This window comes from Orbicella franksi, chromosome 4, assembly GCF_964199315.1.
Source record: "Orbicella franksi chromosome 4, jaOrbFran1.1, whole genome shotgun sequence".
In the NCBI taxonomy this organism is placed as follows: Eukaryota; Metazoa; Cnidaria; class Anthozoa; order Scleractinia; family Merulinidae; genus Orbicella; species Orbicella franksi.
This window is the reverse complement of record NC_138148.1, coordinates 21,271,029-21,280,432: the sequence shown is the minus strand read 5'-3', so window position 1 is coordinate 21,280,432 and position 9,404 is coordinate 21,271,029. Positions and strand designations below refer to the sequence as shown.

The 9,404-nt window shown below is 38.5% G+C and overlaps 2 protein-coding genes across 2 annotated transcripts; one reads left to right on the top strand and one right to left on the bottom strand.

The window, feature by feature from the left end:
- Window positions 1–768: 768 nt before the first annotated feature.
- LOC145483728 (lactoylglutathione lyase-like) lies at window positions 769–5,262 on the bottom strand. The gene is made up of 5 exons (XM_081462279.1): window positions 4,997–5,262; window positions 3,797–3,937; window positions 3,155–3,222; window positions 1,962–2,051; window positions 769–1,084 (listed from the first exon to the last, which is right to left on the bottom strand). Exons 1-5 carry the CDS (start codon window positions 5,260–5,262, stop codon window positions 981–983), a joined length of 669 nt encoding a protein of 222 aa, XP_081318405.1. The 3' UTR covers window positions 769–980.
- A 32-nt stretch (window positions 5,263–5,294) lies between these two features.
- Window positions 5,295–9,196, top strand: LOC145483735 (uncharacterized). Its single transcript, XM_081462284.1, has 2 exons — window positions 5,295–5,428; window positions 6,691–9,196. The coding sequence occupies exons 1-2, from the start codon at window positions 5,312–5,314 to the stop codon at window positions 6,913–6,915; spliced, it is 342 nt and encodes a 113-aa protein (XP_081318410.1). The 5' UTR covers window positions 5,295–5,311; the 3' UTR covers window positions 6,916–9,196.
- Window positions 9,197–9,404: the final 208 nt, after the last annotated feature.

The following is a 9,404-nucleotide window of genomic DNA, read 5'->3' as shown; positions in this document are numbered from 1 at the left end:
AATTTTCAGTTGTCAGTGTAAGGCTACAGCCTGTATGCATGTGTGGCAAAAGTCAAACACAAGTGCTCAAAATAATTTTGTAGTCTATCTGTGTTGCAAGCTTAGAAATCATTAGACCACTGGGTTATTTCCATATGTTCTTAGTGGACAACACATTCTGTTGCTCAAATATTTGAACTACGAGTATCACATAATAGACCCTGTCTGATTTGATGTCCATTGCCTGATTCTAAAGTGGAATTAGCCAGAAGTTTAACTTTTTAATTGAGACAAAGTGTTAAAAACTGGATAAACCAATCAATATGCATGAAACTTTCTTCTCTTTACCACCATGATGTTAAAGTTAGAGCAATCCAAACAAAGATAATTACATATTAAATAAACACCTTGCCAGCTTGCTGGCATATCAGAGGATAATGGCTAATGCCAATGATTGATATGTTGAAGTAAGAATTTCACAGTCACTGTAGAATCTTTGCCACCAGACCAACTGTTCATTTTTGGACAATCTTTTATCCTTAAACATTATCCTCCATTTTACTCAATACTCGGCTGTTCCCATTAACATCACACTGAGCTGACAATGCACGCCCACTACCCACCAAATTATTAATGAAAGTTTTCCAAACATGATGGTGTGTACTGCCCCTACTCCCCACAGGTCAGTTCCCTTCCCTACTCACCCATACACCTATTCAACCATTTTTGACAGTATTTTGAGCATGATCCCACAAGTTTAAGACACAACAAATTAAATCTTTAAGAAAGTCTAGTATTTAGCTTTATTCACGTAATTCCTAATGGTAATTAACAGGAGTGCAAGTGTATTTAATAGTATAACAAACAATATTTCTTTAACTACATGTAGTGTCTAGATATTGCATGGAAGACGGTAATATAATTTGTTACTCAAATGGTGTTCCTGAAATGTTGTCTAAGCACTTCTTAGATGGAGTCTCCAACAGGTCATAATAGCCTTTCTATGATGAAAACTCTCTTGTAACCTTGACAAGATTTTCACCATTCAGAATTTCAATCCAGTATCCATCTGGATCTTGAACAAATGCTATTCCTTTCATTTTACCTAACAAAATGGTAAGGGCAAAAAACAGTTGTATAAAAGACGATAAACATTGCATGGCCCTAATAATAATTATTAGGTTTGGTTCTTGTGTACTGGTACACAAGAACAGACATAAATTAAAGAACAAACAATACAGCGCAACTAAACAGACTCCTGCACAAAGTAATGTAATGGTTATTCCCTCAGTGTGTCATTGCACGAAAGCACAACCAATTATTGGAAAGAAATAGACTGAAGAAAACAAATGAATGGCAACTTTTAAGTAGAAGCATTTTACCGGTACTCCTTTACATCATTCAAGGTCGACAAAAGATTTCAGGGGCAAAAATGCATTGTTGCATGATGCTTAGTAAGTAACTACCTGGTTTTTAGCTGTTGGTTTTTTTGAACCACTGCACACCTATCTAACCAATCAATCCAAAAATGAAAGTTTCCTGGGATGTCTGCAACTTTTTTTGAGCAATTACAGTGTGACTATTCCAACCAAGGCCACCGAACAAAATTTTCCACAAATTTAACAAATAAAAATCATAGAGGTTAATTATAGTTTTCCAACAAATTACCCTGGCTTGTAATCAAGTTGTACATTTCAAAGGTAACAGATTTGTGGTCACTTTCGATAATTTGTTAGAAAAATATTGTTAACCTCCACGATTTTTATGCACTGAATTTGTAGAAAATTTTGTCAGATGGCCTCGGTTAGAATTGTAGTCACACTGTAATTCCTTGTACAACTTTTTTTTTCGTATTCTTCAACAACAGTGGTTAACATTTGTTTTGCAGAAACATTTATCCTCTGATTGGTTAATTGTGTTTCAAGAGGCCAAGTTCAAGAAGTCAAACTTAAATATGAAAACGGTATGAAGAACAACCTCACCATCATTAGGTTTCTTAACAAATGTGACCCCCAGCTTTTCAAATCGCTCACAAGTCTTTTCTACATCTGGCACTGAGAAACCAATATGTCCTTGAGTGGAACAAAAACATTGTTCAAAGTGATTATTCAGTATTGTCATTTATTATATGGATGAACAGGCCCCTGATGATAAAAGGAATTGGTTCCCTGAGTGGTCTGAATCTTGCAATACAGACCACTTAGAAGGACCGCGCACAATTGATTTGGGCAAATTGTGTTATCAGTACAAAGAATAAACAGTTTTTTCTTAAGGAGAAATATTTTTACCTTCATGTATGAAGCACAATTTCAGTTAAATGTTCTCAAAAGCAATGTTAGAAATGCCTACTTTACATGCCTGCATTGACTGAGAATGGATTGCAGGGATGCATCAATTTATCAGCAGATTAAAAATAGCCATAAATAATAAAAACTTATTGAACTAGCTTGTTTGGTCTGTATTAGAAAATATTGGTCTCTTTCTTTTCTTTTTTTTTCTGCAATTTTATGGATCTTGCCTTCGGCTTGGTGCATGAACACTCAACCATTATTCCTTTTATATGGACCTCATGCTGCAGATCTCTCTAAAGCGAACAATCTCAGCTAATTTGAATGAGATTATTAACTTCAAGGAATATTCAAACAGCAACAACAAAAACAAGACAAGAAAGCATTTAAACAGTCTAGTTTACAATGCAAGAACTGAAAAGCTCATAACTGATGAAAAATGTTTTGTTTTGTAATATTCTTATAGCCACCTGATATGTTATTTTTTGGGTGTCTCAGAAACACCTAACAACTAACAACCCCTCCAAACCTCAAAAACTAAGACTTAAGACCCAGTTGTCAGAAAATTATTACTGTGCCTTTCAATAACATGCAGACTCTAAAATTCAAAGCTGAACCGACAAACGCGTTTTTCACTACCATCAATCACAATTATGTTCGCAGCTCCTCCCAGCTAACAACTACTGCTGAGCACTGTTTCGTTGTCTGAACTCAGCACTCAAAAATTTGATTACCATGCGTGTGGCAGTAGCTGAAAGCTGGGAGGCGCCACTGAACATTTCATTGATGGTAGCAAAAAATGCATTTGTCGGTTAAGCTTTGAATTTAGAGACCGCATGTTATTGAAACATGCAGTAATGCTTTTGTCCCACAAAGTTCACACTCACCAAATCCTTTAGGTTCAGAATTTCCATTGTGGTACTTCACCTCGGGATCATCCTCAGTCCCCCAGTTACTGGCAAGATCAAACATAAAGAATATTGTTCGCTTTAAAATCAAACTTGTAAAACATTCCTAATGAGTACATGAATGCAACAAATAAGCTGAGATAGTGACTTTGTTAGCACAGTACCCGGATGTACATATTTTTAATTTCTCACCAGCAAAACAATGTCATTTCCTATCAAAGGCTTGAGCAAAAACATTTACCAGAACTGCATATAAACCAACCATGACATTACAGGACACAATGGAGTACAAGAAAGCACATGCTATTTTAAGCTTGAATTTCATATTAACTCGACCACTAGAAATTTCTATAACACTACAGTCAGTGTAACAGGTCTCAAAATGAGGTACAAGTTTGGCATAAAAATGAAATAAAATTTGAAAATGCAGTTACATGGCAAGAAGGACACACTAGATATTTCTAATGGATTATCTATCACAAAATGCTTGGGCAGCCTGTATTCCAGGTTACCTATTTACTTCATACCACTCATATGTACTGGTTAGATCACTGAGTAATTTAAGACACCTATTAACCAACTGTTCGGGTTAAGTGCTGATGTAGGTGATATTTTGCTTACTGAGTCAACTCCAGAGTGGCTTTCTGGGCACAAAGCCACTTGGTTCTCTTATCAGCATCATTTGGAATACTGCCTGCTTCCTCGAATCCCAGGAAATACAGTGAAAATTTCATTTCTGGGAAGTGGAACTTCCTTAAAAGCCTAGAACATGAATTGGACTGGTATTAACACAAAACAGTATATTTTATCAGTGAATTAGCTTCAGTCTGTCTTTTGAAGTTAACCACCTTTTGAACAACCAGGCCTACCTCGTGAAATTCTTAACCTTTTATATACCTACAGCCTGAAAAAGGCTGTACCCCTTTGGGACAAAGCCTCCTGTGAGTGTTTAGTCCAACTAAACTCCCAAACTACCCCTAAAATCAACACCTGCCATGTCTACAGATATTAACTTCCTTAATTTCCCTATAAAATCTCAAATGTGGGAGGGAACGGGGATGGGGAGGGGGTACGAGAGAGGAAGGAGAAAAAAGAGCAGGAAACGGGAGAGAAATGCAAAACACTGATTTTCAGCAGAACACTTTCAAAACAGGAATCCAAAATGTTATTTGACCTGTAGCATCTTCTGAGACTTCTCTGATACTTCTCAGCAAATGAGCAAATAAACATTCATGCTTGGGCCGAAAAAGAGACTTACTTCTGCTTATGAATTTGTAGTTACATGAGTAAGATCTGTTTGAGTCTCCTAATTTACAAGGGACAGGAGTAGGACGAAAGAGGGAGGGAGTCGGGAGATAAAGGTATAAGAGACGCAGGTGAAGAGGGTGCGGGAAATTCTGACACTCTGCCCCGTGCCCATCTCCCTTCAGAAATTGACCTCTTCTTGGGAAAAACACTAAAACAATATGAATATGGTATATCCTACCAAAAGAGGCTACCTCCCCAGCTATGATTTATCATTGGGCCATTCCATTTTTTATCTGCACCCCCTCCACTCCCCCCACCGCTCCTATTGAGGTACTAGGTAACCGTAGGGAGGAGTCTTAAAAGCCGTTCCTGAGGGGGTAACTGCGTCCACACCTTTGATCTGTTAATAAATTCTGATCGGGGAAGTGTGTCGGCACTTTGGTCTTCCTTTCTTGGGAGGGGGGGGGGGGGTAAAAAGTTTACTTTTCTGAAGGGGTAAAATTCAAAGCTCCTCAACGGGATGGTGCGGACATTAAAAGCGTCCACTTGGTAAAATAGAAACAATGTACAGACCTCATACCCATTACACGCGTGTAGAAATCCAACGACACTTTAGGGTCCTTTACCCTAAGCATGGTCTGCTGAAAGGTAAAGCCCTTTGTAGCTTGGTCTGGTTCACTGAGGGAGGAAGCTATGTCCTCTTCTGACAGAGCCATTTTTAGGCTTTGATCCGGAGAGAAAAGATTGGTCTTGTACCCAGTCCTTTCATGAACATCTGAACATCGAATAGCTTGGTCGCCTGGTCGGTTGCCTGGTATATTATTCATCGAGTTATTCATCGCTTTGTACCATGCATGTTACATAAGCTCAGTCAGAGCCAACGGCATTATGATTAGCGACAGACTGTACCGTCTTTTGCTAAGTTCTGGGATTACTTTTGGTGGTTTAGGCGTGGCTTGGATTCTAATGAAGGCCATAGTACCATCTAAAGAAGAAATGCTAAAGGTATTTACCTGCGAAATATTTGTTAAGGCGGCCTCAGTGAAGAACTCGGCGTGCAGCCCTGCCATCCTGAACTGGATATCTGGAGAGTTCTCTAAACAAACGAGAACATTTGCGATGAAGCCTAAAGAATAACTAAACAGCTCATAGCTAGTGCTACAAATCAATGAATAGGAACCAGTAACAGACCATGTTGCGCCATCTTCTAACTGTGCAATGTGTGTATAGGAGGGGGAAGAAGGAGGGGTTGACTTCAACCCCGGAAACAAATTTTTCAAGATTCAAACAAGCTCCTCTAATAGAAGTAAATAGCAACCGTATGAGTTATCTACATGACATTGGCAGTGTAACAACTCTCCCTCCTGACTCCTCAACACTGTGGAGGGGGACACTGGGGGCCTCTGAACACTGCAACACCGCCAAAAAAATTAACGAATATCGCATCACCGCAATAAAATTCAACGAAACAGCGTCACCGCAACATATATTTTTAGCCCCTTGATTTGAACGTCAACACTTGACATAGAACTTTTATACCTCATCAATTTTCGACAAAATAAACATATCACAATGCTGGTCATTGTCTATGAGTCGATACTGCTGACTCCTGTAAAGGTCAAAAACAGCTTCAGATTGGCAGCTTAGGCATATTGAAGATTAACTAGACAGTGTTGTTCTGTATTGGTTGGTTTGTATTTTAAACACTATGATGGATAGCTTTATTAAGTAAAATCATTGCAGTCCCCGAAGCGGCTCAATGGTAAGTGTTGCGCTTACTATGCAACTATAAATTAGCACAGATCAAGGAAGTTTTTGTGCTAAATTTAGGTCGGAGAAAGGTCTAACAAGAAATGCCAGCACTGCAAATAATTTCATTTCACTGAACACTGTAGCATGAAAAACACAAACATCACACACCATAGGGTTTGAGATCACCACAGCACTGCAAGGCGGGATTTTATTCACCACATTATTACTGCATTAGAAAGACAATCAACACCACAACACTGCAAAGTCCTGTGTCTCCCTCTTTGTGACCAATCAGAACGTAAATTAACAAAGGATGCAGTTCTGTTAGGTTCAGATCTCTTTGGTCACAACATTTTTAACAGAGTTCTTTAAAGTTGACTCCCAATAGTTCAAACTTTTAAGGGCGATCAAGGTTTCAAGTTAGTTATTGGAAGATGGAACAAATGACTCAATGCCCTGCATGCTTAATGGAGAATAGATCTTTTTGTTTATTAACTTGATTATTGTTACTTTAGAAATTGCCAGAGGAGGCTACATCACGTGAGGCCTTAGCAGCAGAACAAAGAAGACATGAGGATTTTATAATGGTCCTTCAAGAAAACATGAGGTCAAAAAACCCTGCTTGGAAAGTTATGGGAATCGATGAAGTAAAGGAAAGACAAAAGAGAAGAGCAGAATATCAGCAGAAGAAAGAATCAAAATTACAAGACAAGACATCCAATGAGCTTTTAAGTGAATAGCTGGGAGTTTACAAAGAAAACAACAAAAGGTCACCATGACTTCCCAAAAAATACAAAAACAAGATTTGTCACAACTACAGGGGGGAGACATCTCTTGCTCATTTTATGGGAAGCATTCACTGTACTTTGTTGGGAAAGTCATGCCAGGAAAAACAATTAACTGCAACAGTAAATTTTTTGTACACTATAACGTGCATACACCCCGTATGTAACTCACCTGGCTTGAACATTGACCATTGGAAATTCTGCAAGGTGCAAACTACAGGTGATTAATTCAGCCCTGGGAGACAAACAGTTAATAAAAAGCCCCTCAGTCTGTAAAATTTGGAATTAAGTTGGCTGATACCCATGTGCAATTTTATAAGTGCTAAGTTCCTGAAAAAAAACACATCTTCAAGTGACAAATATCATAACAGTTTAATATACTACTTTCTCATTCAACAAAGTTGTCAGAGTAAAACAGCCTCTCAATCATAGGAAAGAAATTAAATACTTGTTGTTCAAACATGGAAGAATGCAATGTAGAATCCTTTTGATGAGTGTCAAAAAACTTTTCTTTCTCTGTGTTTTTTCAAAACACTTTATGTGGTCCCCTCCAAACTTGTTGAATAAAATGTGTACTCATTTAAGTGACTGGTAAAATTGTTAGCTTGAAAATGAACTGAACACTGACTACACCATATCGGAAACCATTTCATTTTTTCACAATTTTTTTCACACAGTCACTTACTCAGCTGGTAGAAATTAAAAGAAAATGAATGCCTCTGACAGTTGCAAATTGCCTTTAAATTGGAAGTCCAACATTAAACTTGTAGCCTAACTAATTTTCAGGAGGCACGGTGGCCTCATAGGTAGTGCACTCATCCCCGGATCAAGTGGTCTGGGTTTGAGCCCTGGCCAGGGACATTGTGTTTTGTTCTTGGGCAAGACACTTTACTCTATGGTGCCTCTCTCCACTGCATGCAATTGATAAGTGAAACAACATCAATGAAAAGGTGTAAATCTGAATTGTAGAATGCTCTTCTCAATGGAGTACCTTCAGATGGTCCTTTCCTGTAAATCTTTTTATTTATTTATTTATCTTTTAATGTTCTGTTTCTCATTTCATGGTTATGTTTCTGAATGAAAAATGTATTTGATGCACTTTCATTTGTATTGCCTGGGAGATTTGGCGACCCATACGGTAGAGACTCGGTCCACATCTGGGTTACTCCCAGATAATCTGGGAGAGTTGGCATAGATGAATTTCAGTTCACTTAAGTATAAGGTTACAAACAAAGGAAATAATTTATTAATCTCTAAAGGAATGTTTATGTACGAACTTTTAAGTGTATTTAAAAATGCATTTATTTTAATGAATAATTTAATGTACATGTGCGCATTAATCATTCTCTTAAATAATAAGGACTCTACAGTGGAGGATCTAGGGGAGGGGCCCAGGGGCCCGGTCCCCTGCCTTAAAAGAAGAATAAATGACAGAAGGAAGAAAAGCCGGCAGGGCAAGTAAAACAAAACCAGGCCCCCCTCTTAGCTCAAGTTCTGGATCCGCCACTGCTCTAGGGTTGTAAAATTTCGCTTCGTGAATGTTTAGGACTACAAAGCAGTAGTCAACCTTGGTATCAGGCTCTCTCTTTCCTTTGCCTCCCTTGCCAAAAAGGAAGGCAAAGTGACCACTCACTTATCAGTGTTCCAGTTAATAATATTGTTCTTTATACTCCTCCACTGTGAAAGCGTCACCACTTGTGTTCACCACAGCTCACCACCAAGTTGTCACATTTGATGCCTGGGGGAGGTATGTGGGTTAGTTTTTGCTGGATATGTGCTGCTGGCCTCTCAGAGCCCCTACCCCATTCTAGTCTATGCTGTGGCCAATTATAGACTCCATCTTAAACACTTTTGGGTGAATATGTAATTTTCGCAATCCCAACTTAGTCACTTTCTATTTATAAATGTACTTTATATTGAATAAAGACCACTTTACTTTTCACCTACAGTACAAACATTCTGGTAATTTTGCTAACCGTAAATATGAAGAACTGTCTTACCTCAAAAATCAGAAAATGTGCGACCCCATTCTAGTAACTCTATTGAAAATGCGACCCCATGATAGTCAATCCAGTTGTGAAAATGCAACTCCATCCAGCAGCACATCCCCATTAGCCTCTTATAAGGAAGTACCCCCCCCCCCCGATTTGATGTAAAGGCTAGATTCAGAAAAAATCGTTACCCAACACCATTAAGAAGAAGCGGCTGAACATACAGAACATACAGTTCAACTGGCCATCTCTACTCCTGATCAGCAGTTTGTGACACTTTTTCATAGAAGTATTGAACTGTTTGGTAGTCCCTTTCCTCTAGACCGTCCACAAAAAGGTTTCTCTCGTGGTCAGTCCAACGCAAAAACCACTTGTTAAACATTCGAAGCTGGCAGTGAAACACATCCGGACTTCCAAGCGAGAGAGACTCCATGGCTCCAAAAAGAGAACATA

Excerpts from the sequence above, each read along its gene's own strand:
- LOC145483728 (XM_081462279.1), bottom strand. The coding sequence starts at position 5,262 with ATGAATAACTCGATGAATAATATACCAGGCAACCGACCAGGCGACCAA. Across the intron at positions 3,223-3,796 it reads GCCACTCTGGAGTTGACTCA|TAACTGGGGGACTGAGGATG; the intron begins GTAAGCAAAATA and ends TGATCTTGCCAG. Across the intron at positions 2,052-3,154 it reads TTCTGAACCTAAAGGATTTG|GACATATTGGTTTCTCAGTG; the intron begins GTGAGTGTGAAC and ends GTTCCACTCAAG.
- LOC145483735 (XM_081462284.1), top strand. The coding sequence starts at position 5,312 with ATGATTAGCGACAGACTGTACCGTCTTTTGCTAAGTTCTGGGATTACT. Across the intron at positions 5,429-6,690 it reads CTAAAGAAGAAATGCTAAAG|AAATTGCCAGAGGAGGCTAC; the intron begins GTATTTACCTGC and ends TTGTTACTTTAG.